The sequence below is a fragment of the Primulina tabacum genome, chromosome 2 (genome assembly GCF_025594145.1).
Source record: "Primulina tabacum isolate GXHZ01 chromosome 2, ASM2559414v2, whole genome shotgun sequence".
Classification (NCBI taxonomy): domain Eukaryota; kingdom Viridiplantae; phylum Streptophyta; class Magnoliopsida; order Lamiales; family Gesneriaceae; genus Primulina; species Primulina tabacum.
In genome coordinates this window covers 51897123-51923114 of record NC_134551.1, presented here as the reverse complement: position 1 = coordinate 51923114, position 25992 = coordinate 51897123, and the positions used below count along the sequence as shown (strand labels likewise).

Sequence of the window (25992 nt, the reverse complement as noted above, 5' to 3'; positions counted from 1 at the left end):
TTTGACTTCATCCCGTTTTAATCCTTGGAGAATGGATCGATAAAGCTTAAATGTCAAACAAACAAAACTACCTAATAGATTCTAAACCTTCCACATATTTAGCATTTTCCTTGTAATATGGAGAACTTTAGAGCATACACATCTTTAGAACTAAGCCAAAAAAATGTGCAATAGTACTTTATATCATTCATAATAAAAAGACAAATAAGAGGAAAAAACAGTCATTTTGACCATGTATCTTTAAAATCACAACATTCACAAAAAAAGGTTTCACTTTTTTCACAAACTACCACTTTGTTCGTTTTTTCCAGAAAAAAAATATTCATATTGCTAACTAATATTTACTTGCCTGGCCGTTGGTGGCATGCATATTCAAACATGGGCTAATTTGTGTAACCAATAGTTAACTTGGCAAAAAAATATTGTGGAGCATTTGAATTAGGGTTTGGATCATTTGGCAAAATCTCAAATGCCCTGCCATATTTTCCCCCCCTTGAAAACATACAATGGAATTGTAATAAAAACCTAAGCAATTGTACTTATATATAATTACCTCATGAAAGCCTTAGATTACAAATTATTGTCATAATAAATCTCTAACAAACAAAATCAAGATTGAATGCACATTTATATGAACAACTTCCGACACCAATTCCATCCTCTCACTCAGTCCTAAAAATGGATAACATATCTAATCAAGATTTTCCAACCCTCATTCACTACCATTGATATATGCAGTAGATCATGATTCTTTAAATTAAAATACAATTTTCTCAATGTAATTTTATTTATTTTGTACTGATTTTTTTTAAATAGTATGAGTTTATTCTTAACATTCCTTAATTTAGGATTTATGTTATGTCTGGATAAATTTATAAAATAATTTCAAGAAACAATTTTTAAGTAAATAAATTTAAAGAATGAGATATTCCCATTTTTACCATGGTCTGGACTCTGGTACAAGCATTTCAGACTGCATAAAGACTTAGGTTTCACCATGCCATGAAATCTCTTGTTGTACAAATTAAAGGTAGATCTTGTGATGGATTTCAATAATTGATATACTTTCCTAAATAGCCTTTGTCTTCACCATTTCACTTCTTTCTTCGTTCATCGCTTCCCCTTCATTAAAAAAAATGTTGTAAAAAAAAGAAAAGAAGAGAGAATAGTTCGAAGATCTGAAGCTCATTTAAGCTATCAAGACACAAAGATCTTAATAGTGGCGAAAAGCTACTCATTATCTTCTTCCATTGCTTTTACTTACTTTAGTTCATTTATTCCTCGGACGGGTCCTCTTCTTTCCTTTTTTCTCTTTTCTTGTACGAGTTTTTCAAACTTGCTGTAAAAGCTTCAAGATCTGCTTTAGTTTTTGTTTTTCTTGAAGCCCTTGTGAAGTTTTCGGTTGTTGTAACCTGCTTCATTTCTCCTCTTTCCATTGTTTGAGCTGAAAACGGAAGAAATTGGAGAGTAATGGGTGGTGCGTGTCAGTTTGGATGAAAAGGTTGGCTCTTTTTGGTAGTCTAGGGGGCGAGGTGGGGTGGGGTGACGTGGGAGTTTCAGGTGTGACCTTTTGAAGTATATAATTTTTCATGAAGCCCTTTTGTTTTTAGGGCTATTGTTTTTTTGGGTTCTGGCAGTTGTCATTCTATTTGGAATATGAAGTTGTCATCTTCGTCTTCCACGTCGGGCTTTGATACGCAGCCGGGGGAAGGTTTGCTGGTTTCATTATTATTATTTATTTTTTTCGAGAATGTTTTTTTAGATTTATTTGCTGTGTTCTTGATATGTGTTTCTTATGTGAGTGGTAGACGAGAAGAAATGCTTGAATTCGGAGCTGTGGCATGCGTGTGCAGGTCCTCTGGTATCGCTTCCACAAATTGGGAGTCGAGTTGTGTATTTTCCTCAAGGACATAGCGAGCAGGTTTCTTACAATTTCAGTCGCATGTTATCTGGTTCAATACTTTGATGTAGTATTGACGTTTGAGGTTATTAAACAGTTCATGGAATAAATTTATGGTAGGTTGGTAGTTTGTTTAGTTAGTTTATTTGATATGTCACCGTGGTTCGTCGAAACTGGCTCAATAACCGCAGTTTCAATTCTCATAGCAATATAACGGAATTGGTTGCGGTTTTTTTAACTTTCTTTTTTGTTAAATCTTCATATTTTTTTAAAATTTCAAAACGTTTATAAGCTGTAAGTAATGTTTAAATTTTATTTAACATCTTAATGGAGTATGGGAGAATTACAATCATTTAGAAACATATTTAAGCATCTCTTACATTCCCAAGATAAAGCTGGTGATTTAGTAGCATCTGTTACACCAAAGGCTTGGTGTCGTCGTGGTAATAAAAAATGACTTTGTGGTACTACAAGAATGAGATTTCATTAGTTTAGGGACTTGAAAATGTAATAAAAGATGGGCAGACTTTTCCGTCTTTGAAAATGAGATGTGGTTATGTTGAAAACACATTAATATTACTTGCAAACATATCCGAGCCAGATTAAAAGGTCAGGGTCACCTGATATTGTAATCGTCATTGATCGACTTGTCAATTGATGAGATAAATTAATGAAATTTTTTATGTTGAAGTACTTATTATGTCAATGAATACGTAATTGTAATGACGTAATAAAAAGCATAATATCCAACACAAGTTTTGATAACTGATAGGTATTATAAAAAATCTTATAAGATGAGAGACATAGTACATCGAGTGACAGAAAGGAATAAATCTTAAATCATTTCATCTTAGGAGTTCAGTGCAATCAATTTTATTAAAAGATCAATAATCGCATCATGATATCCAACACCACTTCCAATAGAAAGCTGATGATCTCTATTTTGTGAAGGAATTGAATCTGTTATTTTTTTCTGAACCTGTTTTGTTTCTTCTTTATTTTTTATCACCTTTTCCCAATATTTATTTTAAAAACTTATCTGTTCTTCTATTCTTTTTCCTTTTTCTTTTAATGAAATTTAATTCTCCATGTTATAGCCGACATATAACCGTTCCAACATTTTGTTCCATTTCACGCTGATATATCGCCTTTATCTGTTCTTTTACCTTCTCCTTTACAGATTTGAAAATATGGAACAGTAGTGGTAGTTCTTAGTCCAGTGCCCTTTGTATTTTTCTACTTGTCTTGGGCAGTGATGAATTTTTGTCTGGCATCATTACTTTGCTACATTAAATCAATTATATATATTTTCCCAATATGTAAATTATTCAATGTGATTCTGACATTCAGTTGCTGTAAGGTTCAGCTGGTTGAATATAGTTCCACACATGCGATTTCAATTATTATTCCAGAATGAGCTTATGTATCCTACAAGAATGATGATGTTAGTAAGACTAAGGTGCCCATGGTGTAATTTTGATCAGTGATTTGTATATAGGTTACTGCCTCGACGAACAAGGAAGTAGATGCAACGATCCCTAACTATCCTGGCTTGTCACCACAATTAATCTGCCAACTTCACAATGTTACAATGCACGTATGTCACTTTTTTTATATATGTTTTTACTTTTGACCAGCATTATTTTTATTAATGGCCTAAATTCTCAATGTTGCAGGCTGATGTTGAAACAGAAGAAGTATATGCTCAGATGACTTTGCAACCACTTAGCCCTGTATCACTCTTAAACTTAGCATTTATGAATTCTATCTAGTCACTGTTGGTCAACAACTACTAACTTTTCAATTTTGGTTAGCAAGACCAAAAGGACATATGCCTGCTGCCGGCAGAACTTGGCTCACCAAGCAAACAGCCAACCAACTATTTCTGTAAAACATTGACAGCTAGTGATACCAGCACTCATGGAGGATTCTCTGTTCCTCGCCGAGCAGCTGAGAAAGTTTTTCCTCCTCTTGTAGGTTCCATCAGTACTTGTGTTTACTGGTTTGCCTTGTAATTTTTATTAATTGCCTACCTTGTTGGGTTAAGTTATAAATGTTTTTTCAGGATTACTCTCTGACGCCTCCTGCGCAAGAATTAATTGCAAAAGATCTTCACGGCAATGAATGGAAGTTCAGGCATATCTTCCGAGGTTGGTTTCGAGAATACTTTGTCCCAAATCGCTTCAATTTATTTTGGTAACTATTGTTAAAGAATTAATTTGGCACTTGTTGGTACACATCTCTTTGTGATGTCATATAAATTCAAGAGTTTTCAAGGACAAATGAAATAATAATTTTATTACTTAGTGATCCACATCTTAAAATTATGATTTTGGAAGAAGATGTGTGTTTGTACATACGTGTTTGAGTTTGACAAAGAGAGAGAGAAATAGTGCTCAAACAATAGATATTGAACAATGGATGAGTTGATTATGCTTTGAATATTAACAGTTGATGTTGTGCATATTTGATTTGATAAGAACATCTGAGGAGATTTTAGCCTGTGGACATTGCTATTTGTTGCTATGACACACATTTTGGACATTTTGACAAGAGCAGATTTTTTTTATGGAATTGATTAATTGAGTAGGTCGTAATCTTCTTTCAACATTTTATTCAGAGAGGTTTTAGTTAGGGGGCTACTCATGGGATACCGAAATATAGCACCTGCATATCAAATATGCTGACAAATTTTTCTAGGTGAAATTTCATTCTTGAGTTGTTTATAGATCGACTCGCATATACAGGTCAGCCAAAGAGACATCTCCTTACTACCGGATGGAGTGTTTTTGTAAGTGCAAAGAGAATTGTTGCTGGAGATTCTGTTATATTCATTTGGTATGTTGTCTGGATTTTTGTGGAGCTTTTTCATGATCGCGCTTTGTTTCCGCTTTTGACTTAAGGGCTTTCTGTTTAGCTGTTGATTTCAATAACCTAAATTAATATAGCAAAGATGTTTAACATATAATTTTGCTCCCAATATTATATTGGAATGTTGTGGGATATGTCGTTTGGAGGGTGAAATGGTGATTTGTCATTTAATCATATTAATTGTCACAAGGCTAATCGCCTGCACCAGGTATATTATTATTCATATCATAATCTCTCTCATCATATACAATAACTTTAATGACAACCTTATTGCGTTGTCATTATATCTTCTTCTTCTTTGATTTTTTTTTGTTTCTGCTGTTTTGACTCTTTCTTTTACTCTCTTATCAGGAATGAAAATAATCAGTTGCTCTTGGGGATTCGGCGTGCTAATCGTTCCCAGACTGTTATGCCTTCGTCTGTTCTGTCAAGCGACAGTATGCACATTGGTCTTCTTGCAGCAGCTGCCCATGCTGCTGCAACAAATAGTCGTTTCACTATCTTTTACAATCCAAGGTGTGTTTCTAAATTTTATTATCTTAGGTAAGACGCTCCTTCACACGTTTAGTTATTATATTCTCAGGGCTAGTCCATCTGAGTTTGTGATACCTCTGGCGAAGTATGCCAAAGCAGTTTATCATACCCGAGTTTCTGTGGGGATGCGCTTTCGGATGCTTTTTGAAACAGAGGAATCCAGTGTCCGTAGGTATGTCTAAATGTTCTTGCATATTAAATGCATGCGGCAAGTGAGAAAGAAGTCCACCTTTTGATCTTCATTTTTTTCAAACTCGTGATTTTAGAATCTGTACAAATCTGGAACGCTCTATTTTGTGTATAAACATAAAGCCCAAAGCTTTTTATTTGAGTGAAAAGATTTTAGTGTGGTTCCATTTTTTGAAAATAATTTTACCTTTTGAATATATATTCCATTGGTAATTGGCATTATCTTTTTTTTTTCATTGTTAAAAAATAAAATCAAAGTTTTATGTATATTTTGGGAAATGAGTTGGAATTTGAAGCTTGTTTTGACCTCATTAAGGCTGCATTTGGTTTGGCTTGGACACAAGTTAAGCTGTCACATGTTCAAATATACTTATTGCATCATCTTATATTTTCCTGGTAATTATTTCAAAACATGCTTGTACGTTGTTTCATGTTTTTCAAAGCTTATCAACTTTCAGAAAAAAACATGCTATTTGAACCTTATTCTCATACTTAAGAAGCAAAGGCATCACAATGTCTTCAAGCATTTCACTTTGGAAAAGTGAAACCCAGCACATTATGGATTGTGAAAATTCTAATTCTTCAGGGTTCAATACTGAATATCAAAAGCTTAGGAGATCATGTGCAAATATTTTTGCTGTCACTTGAAAATTTTAAGGTTATGTGTACACGTGACGGATGAAGTGGTATGCACACTACTGAAATTTTGTACATTTGAACATAGGTACATGGGTACAATTACCAGCATAAGCGATTTGGATCCTGTTCGTTGGCCAAATTCACATTGGCGCTCGGTAAAGGTATATTGATTGCTTTCTCTCATTCATTGTCTCTGCTACCGAGGCGAAACCAAAATGCCAAACCAAGACCCGCTTTGTGAAGGCGGAGTTTAGATTTCAGAACGTGATGGCACTAACATGCTGCTTCAGCTTCTGAAATCCTTCGCTCAATCTATTCCACGCCCTTGAATAAAGAATCCTCATTTGTCTACTGCCTCTTTTTAAAGCACTCCTGACTATATCTGGGGTCCTTTTTGCCCATTTTTTGTTTACATTTTCCCCTTACTGTAGAACTACAAATTCTGGTGATAATTAAAGCAATTATTGTGGTTCTGTTTTATGGTTCTCATTAGTGGTCTACTTGTGTTATTTTTTTTGTGAATGGCTAAATTAGTCTCAAAATCATGAACTCGGCTGGGGCCTTAGCCTCAAGGCCATTAGCTACTTGAGATCCTCAGTGAGATGTTTGTGCGGATCAAATTGTTTTCTATGTGCATCCTATGTAGCTTTCCACAGGACACTTGTGCATATTTTCTGTGTCGTTTAAAAAATGTGGAACTTGAACATAAGTATCCTGCATTTTCTTTATTCAGGTGGGATGGGATGAATCAACTGCTGGGGAGAAGCAACCAAGAGTTTCTTTGTGGGAGGTTGAACCTCTGACGACCTTTCCCATGTACCCATCTCCATTCTCCCTCAGATTGAAACGACCATGGCCATCTGGACTTCCTTTCTTCCCTGGTTTGGTTTATAATAGTTGGCTGAGAAAGTTATTCATATTTCTTATGTTTAATTTAGATTTTGATACGCTCCTTTTTATGTTTTATTTTTGTGCCATTCAGGTCTTAGAGATGGTGATATGAGCATGAACACTTCACTTGCATGGCTTCGTGGGGGTATGGAAGATCAAGGGATTCACTCACTAAATTTCCAGGGATTTGGTGCATCCCCGTGGATGCAACCAAGGCTCGATGCTTCCATACTTGGTTTACAACCTGATGCCTACCAACTAATGGCAGCAGCTCCACTTCAGGAAGCAGGGTCATTTGGTCCCAGTAAACTTACCAATCAGACCTTGCTGCAATTCCAGCAAAATGTTCCAAATATTTCTGCTTCACTGATACAGAATCAGATGCAGCAACTGTCCCATTCTCAACAGAATTTCCTTCCTAACTTTCCAGAAAACAATGCTATTTCTCAGGCTCAAATTTTGCAACAGCAGTTGCAGCTCCGTCAGCCATTTAATGATCAGCAGCGGCAGCAACAACTACTTCAGCAATCTCAGCAACTGCATCCACAATTTCAAGATGAACAAACCGATAAAACCATACCCTGTGGCCTGCGAATGGGATTAACCTCTGAGCCGCAGCTCTCACCTTTGCAGACCTTGTCGTCAACAAACCAGCTACAGAACTTCGTGGATATCGTTGGTAACCATATGACTTCATCTAATAATTCTTCCATGCAGAGTTTTCTAAGTTCATTTTCCCGTGAAGGAGCATCCCACCCAGTGAACCTGCTCGGTCCCAGTCCTATAGTCTCACCTTCCTCATCTTCAAAACGACTAGCATTAGACCCTCAATTTCCTTCTAAGGTTTCTCAATTTGGCGTGCCCCATCCAGAAGAATTGATGATATCGCATTCCAAGGTCTCTGACCTTTCAGCCTTGTTGCCACCGTTTCCTGGTAGAGAATTTCCTGATTTCCATGGTGTGACAGATACCCATAATACTTTGTTGTTTGGAGTTAGTACAGACACATCAGTGATAATAAGAAGTGACATGTCAACCCTTAGAAATGGTGGCAATGCGAATGAATCACTACCATTGCCATATGCACCCCCTGCATTTGCAAGTGCTGCAGCCACCGACTTTCCTCTTAATTCAGACATGACAACCTCAAGTTGTGTCGTTGAATCAGGTTATTTACACTCAGAAAATGTGGATCAAACAACCCCATCACCTGGAACCTTCGTGAAGGTGAACAAGCATGTTTTTTTCCCCACATATTTCTCAACTATTTTGATAACACATCTTTGTTCAGATTTGTCGCTTTTCTATGTAAGAAAATTTGAGAGGTGGATATGATCTTGGCTTCTCATAATGGCATGCACATTTTGAAGGATTGACATAATTCCCTTAATCTTTTTTTCACAGGCTCCTGTATGAAGAATTTATTTTAGTTCCAACTCCGTATAACAGTGCCTTTCTATTGAGATATTATTTCTTTAAGGTCAAGGGAATCATGTCTTTAAATTCGTGAACCCTTTATGTTTCCTTTATCTGATGAACTGCCCTATTTTAGATATGTTTATAGGGTCATTTCGCAACCTTAAGTACTCTGATATGACATTCAAGTATCCATGGCTTTTTTGCTTTCAGAGTGTGATCAAATTCTTTTCCTTCTGAACAATATGTCACTGTTTTTGTAGCCAATACTACTATTGATTTTTATATATAACTTTCAGGTTCACAAGTCAGGGTCCTTTGGACGGTCATTCGATGTCTCCAAATTTAGCAGTTACCATGAGCTGCGGAGCGAGCTTGCTCGCATGTTTGGGCTTGAAGGCTTGTTGGAGGACCCTCAAAGATCAGGCTGGCAGCTTGTATTTGTTGACCGAGAGAATGATGTTCTTCTTCTCGGTGATGACCCTTGGCAGTAAGCTTCTATCTTCTTGCATTTCTCTCTTGCTTTTAACATTCTGTTTGAGATTTTGACCTAAACATTTTATACGTATGCTGCATAGTCATTCCTCAAAACAGCACGTATGAGATGGACTCCGAAAAATGTTATTTGATTACCATTTATGTCTGAACGTCATTAATAGAGTTCCCCTTGTATTCCAGGGAATTTGTGAACAACGTCTGGTGTATCAAAATTCTCTCCCCTCTTGAAGTGCGGCAGATGGGTAAAGAGGGCCTTGATCTTCCTAACTCTGTCCAGACGCACCAGCTCTCCAATAGCGGCAATAGCTGTGATGATCATATGAATCGGAAGGACTCCAGAAGCATCTTAAATGGGATTCCAACTGCGGGTTCACTTCATTACTGATGACTTGTAGCCGATTGTGAAAACTATGCGAAATGTTTCTTGTAGACCAAAATATTCTCCATTGGTCTTGGTCAATTTTTTACATATTATCTGTTTTAGGCCAATGATGGTATGTCACCTGTTTATCTAGTTAGCTTATGATCATTTGAAGCTCTCCGCCAGATGATTACCATGTATACCTGCAATGGATCCTCATCCTTGTAGAAATAATTTGACATTAATGGAACTGTAAGACGTATTGTTGTTTGCATCAAGTCGCGGGTTCACCTTCTCGACTGCGCCATATGTTATGACAGTGGTCAGGTAGTGTGTAAATGATTAAAATTATACATGCTATAAATTGCTCTTATGATTGTTCTTATATCCACACTTGAAAAAAAAATGACAATAGGAAGAAGAAAGCTGAAGGGATGTACTTGAGACACTTGGTGCATGTAGTCAACTTACATTGTTATTAAAGTGATCCTCGAAATTTATCTATTCTAACTTTTGCTCTTTCAACTGGTTAAAATTGGGAATTGATCTTGTAACTTCGAGTTTTTTAGCCTTTGGTCCTCACTTACCAAAATGTGATATGGTGTTGGACATATAGAGTAGGTCTCTTGTGAGACGGATTTACGAATCTTTATCTGTGAGACGGGTCAACCTTATCGATATTCACAGTAAAAAGTAATACTCTTAGCATAAAAAAGTAAAAATTTTTCATAGATGGTCCAAATAAGAGATCTGTCTCACAAAATACGACCCGTGAGATTGTACACAGGTATTTGCTAGACATAAAAGCCAAAGTTGAGCTAGAGTTTTTGGCGTACGGTTGAAATATAATTTTTTAGAAAACTTAATCAACCATCAATGATATGTTAAAAATATAAATATATTACTTAACATTTACTCACAAAATAATAATAATTATAATAGTAATGGATAATACTTGGCATATGTTATAAGAAAGCTTATTTTTCATCTATTATGAAATATATTATTTTAAAACTAAAGCAAAATTAGAACTTTAATCTTTCCAAATAAAATTACTAATATATAAATTTAAATCATAAAAGATAAAATTATGTTTTAATAAAGAAATTTTAGATAGAATTGAGAAACCAAAACTTTAAAAATTTTAGGGTTTGGTAAAATCGGGTCGACATTTATATTTTGATCAATCATTGTTTTATTTATTTAGTTATATAACATAATTTTTATATATATTTAAAATTTAAAAAAAATTGAGGGCAGAAGTCGCTAGCATTGTCATTGCAAATCTAACATTTTTTGTATCATGTCTGTATTTTTTCATGTCAATACTCTGTCAAGAAAGAATCGCAGTTAAAAAAATAAACCTAAGTTACATGACCAAAACCAACTCTGACTACCTAAAGGACCAAAGCACAGACTGTGTAAATGGAGAGGACATTTTTTTGCTATTTTCCCTATTGTTGCAAGAATCAAACGAAAGCATATTTTTTTTTTTTGGAGGGAATGAAATTATTCTTTTAATATCACTCGAATGTGTGTCTAAATCGCATAATCTTTCTCAAAGATGGAGTTGATCCTTCAGCGTGATATGGCTAATTTAACGTAGGGAAATTCCCATGCATTTTGCTTCACCCTGAAAAGACACTAGCTGGTTTCTTGGTCATCTGAAGGTCAAATGTAAACCGAACAACTCAATAACATAGTCCCCATTACCCCCTAACCACCAAAGATATCCGGGCATCAACCAGGAATGTTAGTTGCCATATTTCACTCTCCATCTTTACCTGTCATTCATATCTGTTTGACTTTCTGGTTTAAGCTCAACAGACAAAACATACTAGCCAGTAGTGGTGAAAGATTGTCAAAGATTTCATAGCATGGCCGTTGAAGAATACCAGCCATTGATGCTTGGGCTTGACTCTCATGCACAGATTCCTGATTTATCAACAGGTGAAATTGAAGAATTTTTGGAACATGGGCCGGTGGCCATCCGGTGGTACCCTCGACTCGTAGCATGGGAGTCGAGACTTCTCTGGCTTCTCTCCGGTGCTTCTATCATAGTCTTGCTGTTCAATTACATGCTCAGCTTTGTTACCCTTATGTTTACTGGGCATTTAGGTGCACTTGAGCTGGCTGGTGCCTCTGTTGCCAGTGTCGGAATTCAAGGTCTTGCTTATGGTGTCATGGTATAGAAACAATTATTCTGAAAATTTACCTTTGGGCATTTAAATCAGAGCGATAATAGACACGTGCACGACACAATTCTTTATTCTCAACTCTTCTAGCCGTACAGGATAAATTAGAACTACTCCCTTGAAATTTGAAGTTTCAATAATTAGAATGACACGTTCTTAAGATCAACCCCTGAGGTTTGATCAAGTCGATCTTCACACCTTGTTTGAAGTTTTAGGCGCATGAAGATAAGAAAACTAAATCTCCGGAGCTAACGTATTCTCAACAAACATATTACTAAAAGATGTTTTAAACGTGTTCTGTCTTCTTTTTTTTATTTTTATCATAGCTAGGTATGGCAAGTGCAGTTCAAACGGTATGTGGACAAGCTTATGGAGCAAAGCAATATGGAGCAATGGGGATCATTTGCCAAAGAGCAATAGTATTGCACATTGGAGCGGCTGTAATGATCACATCCCTGTATTGGTTTTCAGGGCCAGCGCTTAAAGCTATAGGTCAATCACATAGCATTGCTGCACAAGGCCAAGTTTTCGCTCGAGGACTCATCCCTCAACTCTACGCTTTTGCGATTAGTTGTCCCATGCAAAGATTCCTTCAAGCTCAAAACATTGTTAACCCTTTGGCCTACATGGCTGTAGGAGTATTCTTCTTGCATGTTCTGCTAAACTGGCTTGTAGTTAATGTTTTTGACTATGGACTTGTTGGGGCGGCTCTAACGCTTAGTTTTTCTTGGTGGCTGTTAGTCATTATTCAAGGGATTTACATTAGATTCAGTCCATCTTGCAAAGAAACTTGGACTGGTTTCTCGTCCAGTGCTTTCAAAGGAATATGGCCTTATTTTAAGCTAACCGTGGCTTCTGCCGTTATGTTATGGTAATCGACTAATCGTAACACAGGAAAATCATACATCTGTTATTCAATCCTTCTTTCTTGTCCCTTATCATTGTTTTATTGTTTGTTGCAGCTTGGAAATATGGTATTTCCAAGGTCTAGTGTTTGTCTCGGGCCTACTCCCTAATCCAACAGTCTCCCTGGACTCTATTTCTATATGGTAAAAATCCAGAAAATCTTACTTAAAAAAAAGAAAAAAAAATCCAGAAAATTTCTTGGTTTGTCTAACTTTAAATGTTACCAGTTCTCACTCGTTCTCTCGAAATAACAGCATGAATTACTTGAACTGGGATATGCAATTTATGCTGGGAATAGCAGCTGCGGCCAGGTGACAAAATTTCTGGTTTCTTTTATTATTTAGAAGTCTTCCTCTTAATCTCCATTCTAAATATTATTTTGTGGTGATTGCAGCATTCGAGTCAGTAATGAGCTCGGTGCAGGTCATCCTAGGGTAGCCCAGCTCTCAGTCATCATAGTGAATGCAACAAGTACCGTAATCAGCATACTCTTCAGCACAATTGTGCTTATATTCAGGGTTGGATTGAGCAAACTTTTCACAAGTGATTCGCAAGTCATTGAAGTTGTGTCTGATTTGACTCCATTACTTGCCATATCTGTTTTTTTAAATGGAATGCAACCTGTACTATCAGGTAACATAAATGATTCATTTGCTACGGTTTGGTTGGAACGGATCCGTATCTTCTCATGTGACTTTCAGGTGTTGCCATTGGTAGTGGATGGCAAGCTGTGGTTGCTTATATTAACCTGGCCACTTACTATATCATCGGTTTGCCCATTGGATGCATTCTTGGATTCAAAACAAACTTAGGAGTCGCTGTAAGTTTTGCTTTTTCTGAATACTGGTATGAATTTTTGTATTATTTAGTGATGAGGAAAATTCATGGCGGTTTTCCCAGGGAATTTGGTGGGGGATGATCATTGGAGTTGTATTACAAACCTTGCTTTTATTTGTCATAACTGCAAGAACAAACTGGGCATCTGAGGTAATCTTTGGTTTTGCTTTGACGTTGTATCATTGTTTTTTGCTTGTTTCCTAGTATTATTTGGATTCGCGTTAATTGCATCTACACAACTTTCCCTACAGTAACGCCTAAACATAAACATGATCAATTGCCTGCAAAAATTACAAGATTATCTGCACATTGTATAAATTCACATTAGACCAGGAAACCTGCAAGTTTTTAGCCCAACGCCAGGCAGGTCTTCGTATATTGGTCTTTGAATTCATGTTTTCTTCAATTGTTTGCAGGTTGCAAAAGCTGCTGATCGGTTGAAAGAATCTGCAGAGGAAGAGTTACACCTTGAGGAAAATATATGATATCATAGAAAGAGGTTCAGTTTCAATATCTGCTGTGCATCTCTGGTTGATGTATCTTTAGGCTCTTAAGGAAAAAGACCTATACGTCTACATGCTTGTCAAATCATCATCATCATCTTCATCTTCATCTTCAAATATAAATCTTTTTTCTTCATTTTCAACTTCACCGTCATCATTCACATTATCCACTTCATCACTACTGACATCTTTTAGACGCCCTTCAAATGTTCGACCTTCGACTAGTTGATTAGCTTCCATTTGTTCTTCTGCTGTTTTCGCCAAAGATAAGAGAACATTCTTCGCTTTCTGATCAGGAGGGGTGCCACTCGATAGCATTTCATTGTACCAAACCACTGCACCACCAAAATCCTTGTTTCTGCCATAAGCATCCATGATTGTGGTGAAAATGGTTGGATTAGCTTTGATCCCAAGGGCACGCATTTCACCATATTTCTCCATCATCTTTTCAAGATTAATTACTTTAGCGTAACCTTTTATCAGAATCCCGTGAGTGACAACATTTGGTTCCAATCCATCTTGTTTAATCCTTCGGAAAAACTTCTCGGCACCTTCCATATCAGATGCATTAACATAGGCAGAGAGCATAGTTGTATAGGAACACAGATCTGGCGTACATCTGCAGAACAAAAACGAGAATCAAATTATCACACTACACTGTTAACTCAATTCTTCATCCCAAATGGGATATTAGGTTCCACGTGTAACAAGCTAAACAAGATTGTCACCAAAGAATAAGAATGAATGGTAAATAATAAATTCTCTACAAACACGTAGGTATTGCAAATTAAGGAATTTCAATGAACGATATGTCTATCAGCAACTAAGGTTATGTTACTTGATAATGGAAGGAAGATCCTTGTTCAGCCATGATATGAAATACAGATCAACTTTCAAATAAAATCGATTCGCAAAAAAAATATTTGTAGTTTATGTGAGTGGAGGCAAGTGGGTGACTGTAAAGAAATGGGTTAGCGACTAGCCAGAACTCTTAATGTTAATGAATCCCTAATCCCAATCACCATTTGGAAAGGAAGTCATTCAAATCTAATTCCATCCTAAACTTGTGAAAAAAGGAAAACCCCGAACTCTGGAAAACAATTGGCTTATAGCCATCCAAAAGTACCAACTTCACAGCAATTTTTACCATGCCACCTCCACGAATCTCATTCACAGTATTTCATGTTTAAAACCACTTGTTTGAAATAAGATTGAGACTTCTGGGCTTTCGTTTTCTCAATTTTTTCTATCATTAGCTTCAAAAAGAATCTACAAGAAACAAATAATAATTTCGTTTCATTATTAGGACATGACTGTATTAAAAATTCAAATCAAAAGTGAGGTAAATGGTAAGAGGTTAACGAAGCAGTGCACCAAGGAATCATTCAATAATAGTATAATAAGCGAGAATTTAGTAAAAAGGAAAAAACTATATAACTGCGCCATAGAAAAACTTCACCTGTCTCTCCGCATGCTCTTGAATACAATTCGTGCCTGCTCCACCATTCCTGAGATTGCAAAAGCATCAAGCAAGATGTTGTATGCTTTCTGTGTCGGCCTGGAAAGAGAACTATATAAGTTGAGAAAGTACACAAATATTTGTCTAGCCATGGGCCATGGCATTCAACTGATTCCACAATTATCAACTGAATATTGATGGGAACTAGAATGTGGCAGCTTGAGTGTTTACTTTTGATTGGCATAACATAGGTCCAATTACGGGCTCTTAGATTCACAATTATCACAAGGCAACAAGAAGTTGCCTCAATATTTGGTTACTATTTAATAATGTCGTCTCTAGTTCACTAAGATGTGTTTAACGCTTTGAAGTGCAGCTATTTTAGTTATGCTTACGAAAAAAGGTAAAAATGATCAGCTGCATTTTGTTTTACAATAGTAAGAATGCTCTACAGAGTCGGACTTGAAGATGAAAGTGTCTGAATTTATTATTTTCATCTTGCCAAACATAAAGTTCAGATAGACTGCACAACTTGGAAATGAAGAAATTACTGGGAATCACACCTAAGGCCAGCATCAAGCATCTCCTCAAATACAGCCAATGCCTCTTCTTCTCTCCTGGCTTTTCCATAGGCATTAATGAGCAGTGCATAGCTCACAACATCGGGTTGATTACCCGCTCTTTGCATCTAGAAGCCAAATTTCCATAAAAAAGTAGGTGAATTGTGCAACAAAACTTGGAAATTTACCATAGTTTAACTCCTAATCAAGTTTCACACTGAGAGACAATTGACATGACCATAAAAAAAACCGAATTGTCCACCTATTTGTTATTAGAATAGCATGATCTGATACACAGCAAACCCAAGGAATCTGCAGGTGCCAATAACCCTGATGCAGCCGTTGGATTTTTTTCTTTAGAACTATTTCCAGATACATAATAATTTAATTATATTGAAGAGGAAATTATTACAAATGGAGGCATCCACATGTGTGCTCATACAAGTGACAGAACAACTCTATCTATCAGTAAAAAAGTATTCCAGTTACCATACAAGTACTTACAGCTGGATTGAGATTTAGAAGACAAACATAAACAAAAAGCTACAAAAGCTTTCCCTGAATTCTCGATCTCTTTAAAATCTCATAAGTTCTTCCATTAAAATATTTCAACACCTGATGTTTCTTTAGCAGGACTGAGTACTAAAAATAAAAAAATTTCTCCAGCATGCTTCGACATTTTCCAAGACGTGTCAAAGCTCATGTTCGAGGCACACCCTTATACAAAGTTGCCATCCTCAGGAAAGTGCTGTTTTCGTGGCTTAGACCATGTATATGTGCCTCAAAATACCGTTTTAGGCTTTTTGTTTGCCACACTCTAATAATCTCAATAAAAAAACAAAGCAGAACAACTTCAGTTAAATCATGTGAAAAAATAGCAGACTGAATGAAAATGCTGATACTTTTGAACCTACCCGGTCAAACATATTTGCGACCTGCTTGTAGTTAGTTTCAAATGACATCAGGCTATTGTATGTAACAGTGGTTTGCTGAACTCCTCTCTCAGGCATCAATGCAAATAGTTGACGAGCTTTGTCATAACTTCCAGCCTTTTTGTACATGTAAATCATCATGTGGAACATTTTCTGGTCTGGTTTTAAAGGTGAAGTTTCTTTATCTAGGAGGGTCTCAAAGATTTCCTCAGCTTCTCTAAACTTGTCACCCTGCAGCCGCCCAATGTCGCAAAAAAAGTTTCACTCAATAGTACCATCATCAATATGTAGGAGCACACAAAGTATCCATGATATGCTACTATACATGAAAAATAAAATCCTTATTAATCAACAAAATTCAAGTCTTTCACTTAAAGATCTTAGCTAATACTCTGAACTTAGACTGCAATCAAGAACAGAATCCTAAAATAATTTAGATGCATCATTCAACCAACAAAAAAAATCCTAAATATAGGGAAGAAGTCATGTTTCCTGTGGCATCTATCATTTGGAAAATTTGTAGCAGCTAAGCAAGCCCCATTCTAGAATTTTGGTTCTTGAAGCTCTTGAAATTTCACCCTTAAAAGTGTTACAAGCACCCTAAGCAGTACTTTTGCACGATCATTTTGAACAAGTCATTCTTTTCTGATTCATTAAGGATTCACAAACAATAAACTAACAAATAATCAAATTCACGTTATTTAATAAAATAATGAGATGCCGGGTAGAGCAGAACACAAAGTGTGAGCCTTGGTTAATATTATAGCACCATCCCCCCAGTAAGCATGCCGCATCAATAGAAGACCATAAATCGAGAATCCCAATGTTAAAAATTTTCTTACAGCTTTTAGTCAAACCAATATTTACTTGCTGTTAAGCAGCAAGATTATTCTTCATATTTTGAAGTTTCACATCAGCAGTAACACGTTATAATATGGTGTACTACACATAATATTATTGCAATGAATGGAGTCACCTTAACAAATGTGTTAAGAATAATTTGATATGTCACTGCAGAGGGTTCAGGGCCTGAAGATTGCATCCTTCGAAATATAGCTTCTGCTTTACTATATTGACCTCCATTGCCATATGCCTCCATAAGAGCGGTATATGATATGACATGAGGCGCATAACCTTTTTGGTTCATGTAGCTTAGAACCCTCTCAGCTTTGTTAAAATCTCCTTGCTTTCCATAGGCAGTTATGAGCATCAAGAAGTCCATCTCTTTAAAATCCCACCAATGTTGAGTTCGAAGCCATTCAAGAATCTATAAAATAAACAGATAAATGAGTGAAACAATAAAAAAAAACATATGTGCTTCAGGTAAATTAGGGCCTTGCAGATGCTAAAAAAAATTAGAAATAAATTTGAAGAGAACCCCAAATTTAAAAATACAACAAAAATCCTTCAAGTAAAAAGTCCTTAAAACAACAAATTTTACCCTCTATCAGAAAGTTTTAGTTTGTTCTTGCTTACCAAATATTTTATGCTAAAATAAATTTTCTATCATGATAAAATCCAGTATCTAGATATCTTCAAGTTCTAAAATTATAAGCACCAACTTTGGAACTTCAAATGTATTCATTCAAGAATTCACGATTGTGTTTTATCTGCATACGACAATACAAGTGGTAACTCAATTTGTAAATCTAAATGTGTTGTAGACAGATTAGAAACACCACTAACAATAATGAAGAACAGATAAATTGAGGCATTGCACACCTCACCAACAAGCTTCCACTTCTTAAGCTGCTTAAACCGAACCAGGGTTCCAACAACCAAGTCTTTAGGGAGAGGCTCGCCCTTCGATCTTCGACTCCTGAGCACTGCAATCGCAGAATCCGATTCCTCAATTTCAAGCATAATTTTTCTCCAGTTCTTCTGGTCTGCTTCATCCGCAGCATCCTTAAAAACCTCCACTTTCTTCCTCTTCTGCATGAACTTTCTTGGTGCCAACATACCCAGACAGACTACCTGTGCCCTCTTACATACGTGAATATTGGCACCGACTAAATTCTCACGACCATATGACTTACTGCAAAGTAAACACACACATTTAGAAAATATTTCACATACACAAACAAACATCAACAAATCTCCCAAAGAACTTCAAAACCACCCATACAAACCAGCTCTCACATGAACAAACATATGAAACTCACATTTTCCCATTTCCCACAAATAGCAAGACATGTTTAACAAAACAAGAGAAAAATGCTTATACGGTATTCAAAAAAAATTTCAGAGAATGAGCTTTAAGAATAAACTTCTATAAAAATTGTAACTTCAGAATTAAAATCACATAAAGAAAGGGGCAACATGATAAAAGAAAAAAAAAGACCTTGAAATTCTAGTGGAAGGAGCTGGAATGAAGGATTTAAGAAAAATTGTTGAATTTTGAGGCATTCTTTGTTTTCAAGAATCTCACACTCCACAGCTTCAGCTCACTTTATATACTCAGCTTTCAGACACAACTCGCGAATTCAAAGAGACAGCAGGCCGCCTTCTGCTCGTAGCTTTTGATGTTTCTAAATTTTTAGATATTTTGTGGATAATTGCATTTGTAGGAGAAAAATTGTGTGTAATATACTCATATCCTCTGGTTTTGGAAGTTCGTTCACCGCGGCCTTCCAAAGTGGCACAATTTACAGTTTAGTCCCTACATTTTTATTTTCCAATCAATTTGGTCCATTTGCTTTGTTGGCGAACCGAGCCGCTCTTTTCTTTAGTGGAAACGAATTACTTATCTAATTTCACTTCAAATTTGATTAATAAAAAATGGTAAATTACATTTTGATAATGTAACTTTAGCATTTTTTTATTTTTGTCTCGTTATCGATGAATTCACGATTTTAATAATTATTTTAAAAAAAATAGTTATTTTTCATTGGATATCAACAATGTCTGATATCATATCAATATTTTTCGATCCTACTTAATTATTTTTTGGTGACACGTCACAACAACATTTCAGTGAAAGTTAACTATTTTTTTTTAAAAAAAATTGCACGTTAATATATTAAAACTGTGAATTAACTGAAAACATATAATCAAAAATGAAAAATAAGACAAGTTAATTGAAAAAAAATGTAATTTTTTCAATGAAATTTATAGAATAAATGTAGATAGTTACATGTTGATTGTTTAAATTTCATGATTTGTAATTACTCAATCCAAAAAAAACCGTACATATTTTAGACTTCGAATAAATGTCGACATAATTTAGTTAAAAACAATTTTTAATGCAAATATGGAATATGAAAAAACACAGTACATTTCTTACTTTGCATGCACATGATTAAAACATGGCTATTTAGAAAATCGTTTCTTGGGATGCAATATTTTTAAGCCAATCTTGAAATAAGAAGTAGCTCTATTGTGAGACGATATCCATAAATTTTTATCTGTGAGACAGTCTCACAAATTTTTATATGTGAGACGGGTCAACCCTACCGATATTCACAATAAAAAGTAATATTCTTAGCAAAAAAAAGTAATTTTTTCATGGATATCTCAAATAAGGCATAGTTTGGTACATGAGATAAGGGAATGATTGATAAATAATCCTCCTTATTCATAGTTTGGTACCTTTTTAAAAAGCCCATGATATTGATAAATAATTTTTTAGAAGGATAAATAGTCCCTTCTATTAGGTGTGATAATTTTAATTTAATGATAAAATGCACCACAAATGACTTAATTGTCCTTAATTTATAAATGATTTTTATAAATCTAAATCTATGCTAGTAGGTAGAAATTAAAATCAAATAAATTTTTTTATTAATTTTTATATATTGTATAATATGATAATTATATAAATGAATTCAAGATAATTATATAAATAATTTTTATAAATATCAATAAAATTATTAGTATCACTCGATTAACCTTAAAAACTGATATTTGACTTGACTCACAAAATCAAGGGCTCGATTATCATATTATATAATATATAAAATTAGGTAAAAATAAATAAATCATGCAAGCACTATCGGCGCATGAACAGATAAAAAATATGAACTCAAGCAACAACTTTGAAATTATAAAATTTATTATGATAAGGTTAATTTTGTCATTACAATCTAATATATAAATTTAATCACTCTTATTAAAATAATACCAAACAATAAATATAATATCCTACATCTTATTTATCATTAACTTATCCTTATATTATATATCACATATTTATTCTATCATGTGTACCAAACTATGCCTAAGAAATATATTTTATAAAATGCGACTTATGAGACCGTCTCACACAAATTCTTTCTTAAAATCAGCGAGTTTTGTTGATTGAGATTTTAGAAAATAACAATCCTCGTAATTTCACAGGACAAGTAAAGTACTCCAACGAGGGACCAAAATCTAAATCCAACAATAGAAAATTATAACTGGATATGGTCAAGAATCATACATTAATCATAAAATACCTCGTCAACCACAACAACATTTTCTTTCCCAATATCATTAACAAATTTACAAATATTCAAAGATCAAGAACAATAAGTCGGAATATATTTCTGATGCTGAACTTCAGTCTTAAAAATGATAAATAAAAAACAGTTGAACTTTCAAGAAATCACATTTCAAGATCAAAATAATTTTATCTGTGACATGTTTTATTTTAAAACAGAAAATAATAATTTTTGCGACAATATATTAATGTTGGTAGAGATTGTGGCTTCCGCTTGCCTCACGGAACAGATCCATTGCCACTTCCGGGAGGTGCCGACGCATGATGATTTTGCTGCGATGAATGTGAGCTAAAGCCGAAGATGTTCATTGGCTACAAATAGTAATACATGATTCAGAAATTCAGCATAATATATTATTACGGGTTTTACGCGTTTCAGACGAGAGGATCTGGTGCAATTAGCCTGATTTTAGCTGCAACTACAGGAATCCAAGAAAAGTAATATGTGCACAGAGATTTAGTGTATAATGAAGTGAAGGAAATTACAGACCTGGGAAATATTTTGCATTGAGCAGAGGGCCATGTAATTAGCATATTGCTCAGCAAAACCTGGATTTTGCATCTGGTTTTGATAGTTCACAGGATTCAAAACCTGCCTCAGGCCGGCAGTAGCTTGATTTGTTGCGGGATTAATAGCCATGGCTTGATCAACGAGTGAAATCCTAGATAGCTGCATGAGATTGGGGACTGTAGGAATCGTCGTGGGGCCGATTCCCAGTCCCATTCTAGGCATGAACTGTTGCATGCCTGGAAGTACCATTGGTGCCATTCCACTCCCCATCCACATTAACTGGTCATGCCACATATAATATTTAAGACGGCAAACAAGCCAAAATTTTCTTTTAGATACCAAGTTTTATATGTTTTTTCAATTACAATATTGGGATCATACATCTGTTTGATTCTCTGAAGGAACTTATTACCTGGATTTGTGATTGAAGGGATTTCATGTATTCGATTGCCTCGTCTAGCATCGATGCTTTATCCGACTGAATAAGAGGACGTTAACATTTAATCCGGTGTTTCTTTAGATTACCTTAAACCAAGAAAACAACAAATTTTACCTTGTTGGAGTGAGGGATCAGATCCTGCAATGCCTTCATCTTCTCGTTGATCTTGTCCCTCCGTCTCTGCAATGAAAAAGGAAGAACATCAGAGGGATCGGTATGAAACAATCATGCCAAAATCATGAAGTGAAATACAAGAATCCAACCCTTTCAGATAAGTTATGCACTTCAGCTACACGGCTTCTACGATTCGTTCCGGTATTTTGGGATGACTTATTCCCTGAAGCTGATTCGAATTCAGTAGCCTGCATAATAGTTTTTTAAATTTCAGCAGTGTTTCATTTGACAGAAGATATGTAAAACTGGAGTGAGCATACATCACTTGGGAATTCAAATCCGGTCACAATTCTGCTCCTTTTGTGGCGATTGGTGTCATTGGATTGCTTGCCGGTTTTCCAAAAACTACTGCCGGATCCTCCATATGACGATGAAATGGTTTGGTCATGTGTCTCTCTTTCCCCGTTGTCACTTCGAGGGCTCACATTTCGAGTATGGTTCTCGTTCACCCCTGGTGACACAGTTCTTCTACCAATCCCGCAGCTAGATGCAAGTTGATTGCTGCCGCAATGGCTTGACCCTATCGTCCGAACAGATAATTCATGAATTTCACTGCATCCCATATGATTATATACTGGTGTTTTACCTGGAAAGTCAAGATTATCAGTTCTTCTAACATGTCCAGATCTCTGATCTTGGAGGGCTGATTCAAAGGTTTCAAAAATTGGAGGTGGGGCAAAAGTTGGCGGTTGCGAAGTTTGGTGAACATGGGTAACATCCGATACACTAAACTTGAAAGGTTTTTCAAATTCCATCGACCCGGATGGCTTGTTAGCCTGAACCGCGGTAGACGCAGGATTTTCAGACATGAAGTCGGAACAAAACTCCTTCTCGAAAGCTTCATCAATCGGGCAATGAATCCATGAGATTGTCTCATCATCTTGAATAAGATTAGTCACCAGGTTACCGACAACGGGACTCATTGTTTGGTCATTCTCGTTAACTTGCTTGGACTTCATGGGATCGTGGTTCCGTTTTCGGCAAGTTTGGCTATGCAAAACCACCTCCCCATTCTGCCATAACAACTCCACTAGCCCATTATCTAGTCTGTAGTTTAGCCAATATAATTTTGCAAAGTCATGAAACAACGAATCATAGCATAAAACAGAATTCAAGATTATTTTCAACTTTTTTCCTCCATAAAAGTCGGTTGTTTTCTAGAGTTCACTTACCCCAACTGTCTTCTCTGATTAGGCTCAGGGAATTGACCTTCAACATCAGTCTTCCAATCAGGAAGATATATAGCATCCATAGCTCAACCGTAGATCGGATTGTATTGAAAAAAATGGTTTCTTTTCAAGTCGGACAAAGGGATAAAATCTCGAATTCTTGGGGATGAAAACAAAAACCCACCTCAGAAAATATATCCCAATGGATAATGTTTAAGCTTCACTAGTTCAAGAATCAAAACGTAATCTTTCTTCGGTACTTTGATCCCAGCATTAGACTTAAAAGGAACAGACAGGTGCCACTGACTACAGTTGTTTTCAAATGCTGCAGTTATAACGGTGATAAGGACATCTGCGTATAAAAGAATTGGGAAATTTTATGTTAGACCAGTTCAGTAATTGCCCAAGTTTTGTTAGGCAAATTTGACGTTCATCGACAGCATGAATGGAGCCGACTGCAGAGAGTGATATTATCTGTCATCTTCAACATTAAGGTTTAACCATTCACATATTTTCTTGTTCAATGTATTATTTTGATGTTATTTGAGTAAATTGTTTCGTTAAATTTTGTCTCAATCAGGCATATATAGACAGAGACAGGTAAACAAATAGCCACCAATTGCGACCATGCTTGACCCTAGAATCTGTCTTCCACCACTCTGTACATTCATGTGGTACCATTTGCATATTCGATACATGACTGCCGCGGCATGCAAAATCACTTTCTTTCTTCTTTACAATTTTCAATACGCGAACATGGACTTGGATCGTGACAGTCAATTTACATATTCAACTTTGATGGAATCTTGGACAGACGAACATATATTATCCTTAAATTTTTAGAATTCGCGCCTCCGACCATATTTTCCAGCTCTTTCATCTTTCTATCCCGAAAAATACTCGTGGATATCAAGACACGTTAATCACACCTAGTAATGTGTGTGGTGATACCCCATAAGCCCCGGTCATCATTAACCCGGTTTGTTACTTGGATAGCCCAAATCAGAGCCATTATACCGAGCACTTTCCTCAATATCCAGGCACTTCTTCTTTTCCCGGGTGATCACCAGATAGCCCGAGCCCTCAGGTATATGCCCGGGCAGGGGCGGAGCCAGAAATATGGCTCCGCCCGGACTAGAATTTTAATGTCTAGAATTTTTAATATTGTAAATTTATATACCCGAGCTAATATCATATTATTCTAAAATTATACAAAATTTACCTAAAAATTTTTTCAAAAAAAATTGGGTTACCCGGGCTAAAGCCCGGGTACAAGATCATGTACCTCCGCCCCTATGCCCGGGTACCTTAACACTCCGGCCACCTCGAAAATTGCACCACACTCGAGTGTGATTGGTACATAATGTCTAATCTGTCATAGCAACTTGGATGTATTTTAAAATTCATCAGAAGCTACAAGTATGGGCAGCCGACTTGCCATACTTAGTAGGTGGCGCGAAAATCGAGATACTTACCCCTATTTTCTATTATAAATAGCAGGTATATTTCTCATTTAATGATTCTGAAATCTTTGAACTTTCAAGCACTTACATATTTCCTCTCAAATATTGATTGTGTTCATCTGAAAACATGATGACTTTAGCATCGGAGTGGCTACGCCGGACATCTCTCCGGCGCCCATTCACGAGTTCTTTTATAAGTTGCAGGTGTTGCTGCAGCCACTATCTTCACTCAAATTCTCAAACACTAAAAATTATTGATTCGATCCGTTAGAGCTCCTTACTCGGCGTATCAATTTCAACGAGATTGCATCAGTGTGTATGTAATTAAGAAGACAACCTAATATTTGATTCCTATACATTAATCCGGGAAGATTGTCAATGAAATACGTGTGGATAATCAACAAAATGGATTGCTTCACTTTCATTCGCTTTGCTGTCGCATTAAATTTCTCAACTACAAAGCTGTGGGGGTTTCGTTGCAGGAAAATAAAACAAGTAAAATCAAGCGAGAAGATAATTGTCTCAATAATGTTACACTGGACCGCTACAAATAACTAAAGAGACGGTCTATTTTGATTCACTCTATCCATAATTATCATGAAAAGTAATATATTTGTCATGAAAATAATATTTTCATTAAGTAAATCGGGTCGGATATTTGTCTCGTAAAATTGACCTATGAAACCGTTAAAAAAAATTTTGTGATAAATATAATATGTTAACTCAAATTTAAAATGATTTTTCTTGAATATACGAAGTCAAAAAAATTATCATGGTAAATCGAATAATAAAATTAACATATTTCTTTGTGAAATTAAATTCATTATTAATACTATTATTAGATACAATTAATTTTCAATTATTATATTTATCGAATGAATTATTTAAACATATTATTTTTTTTCATTATTTATGTTTAGCTTATTTCTTGATTTCATATTTTGAGTTTCTTCTGTATTTCAAGTAACAGTTGTGCAAGCAACTCAATTATAACCATAAGCTTTATTTTATTATTTTTATTACTTATTAGTATTTGTAACCGAAGGTAGGACGATAATTAAAACATTA

The 25992-nt window shown here is 35.6% G+C and overlaps 4 protein-coding genes across 6 annotated transcripts; 2 read left to right on the top strand and 2 right to left on the bottom strand.

The window, feature by feature from the left end:
* Positions 1 to 1042: 1042 nt before the first annotated feature.
* Positions 1043 to 9594, top strand: LOC142536809 (auxin response factor 6-like). Its single transcript, XM_075642159.1, has 15 exons — positions 1043 to 1501; positions 1611 to 1711; positions 1809 to 1921; positions 3399 to 3497; positions 3577 to 3633; positions 3715 to 3873; positions 3966 to 4050; positions 4648 to 4738; positions 5123 to 5287; positions 5355 to 5477; positions 6219 to 6294; positions 6867 to 7014; positions 7116 to 8251; positions 8740 to 8930; positions 9119 to 9594. The coding sequence occupies exons 1-15, from the start codon at positions 1494 to 1496 to the stop codon at positions 9321 to 9323; spliced, it is 2757 nt and encodes a 918-aa protein (XP_075498274.1). The 5' UTR covers positions 1043 to 1493; the 3' UTR covers positions 9324 to 9594.
* Positions 9595 to 10969: 1375 nt separating this feature from the next.
* Positions 10970 to 13798, top strand: LOC142536808 (protein DETOXIFICATION 41). 2 transcript variants are annotated; one of them, XM_075642158.1, is made up of 7 exons: positions 10970 to 11465; positions 11825 to 12365; positions 12457 to 12543; positions 12655 to 12711; positions 12795 to 13033; positions 13102 to 13220; positions 13301 to 13798. In XM_075642158.1, the coding sequence occupies exons 1-7, from the start codon at positions 11177 to 11179 to the stop codon at positions 13439 to 13441; spliced, it is 1473 nt and encodes a 490-aa protein (XP_075498273.1). In that variant the 5' UTR covers positions 10970 to 11176; the 3' UTR covers positions 13442 to 13798. The 2 variants fall into 2 exon arrangements, with proteins under 2 accessions (XP_075498273.1, XP_075498272.1); XM_075642157.1 differs by having other exon boundaries at positions 10974 to 11485; positions 11821 to 12365.
* On the bottom strand, positions 13382 to 19269 carry LOC142536807 (pentatricopeptide repeat-containing protein At3g59040). Its single transcript, XM_075642156.1, has 7 exons — positions 19033 to 19269; positions 18414 to 18726; positions 17668 to 17958; positions 16674 to 16922; positions 15763 to 15887; positions 15200 to 15298; positions 13382 to 14359 (listed from the first exon to the last, which is right to left on the bottom strand). Exons 1-7 carry the CDS (start codon positions 19095 to 19097, stop codon positions 13810 to 13812), a joined length of 1692 nt encoding a protein of 563 aa, XP_075498271.1. The 5' UTR covers positions 19098 to 19269; the 3' UTR covers positions 13382 to 13809.
* Positions 19270 to 21138: 1869 nt separating this feature from the next.
* On the bottom strand, positions 21139 to 23958 carry LOC142536806 (transcription factor PHYTOCHROME INTERACTING FACTOR-LIKE 13-like). 2 transcript variants are annotated; one of them, XM_075642155.1, is made up of 8 exons: positions 23465 to 23958; positions 22879 to 23339; positions 22553 to 22812; positions 22382 to 22480; positions 22233 to 22298; positions 22092 to 22157; positions 21659 to 21958; positions 21139 to 21480 (listed from the first exon to the last, which is right to left on the bottom strand). In XM_075642155.1, exons 1-8 carry the CDS (start codon positions 23542 to 23544, stop codon positions 21388 to 21390), a joined length of 1425 nt encoding a protein of 474 aa, XP_075498270.1. In that variant the 5' UTR covers positions 23545 to 23958; the 3' UTR covers positions 21139 to 21387. The 2 variants fall into 2 exon arrangements, with proteins under 2 accessions (XP_075498270.1, XP_075498269.1); XM_075642154.1 differs by having other exon boundaries at positions 21140 to 21480; positions 22553 to 23339; positions 23465 to 23957.
* Between the last annotated feature and the right edge of the window lie 2034 nt (positions 23959 to 25992).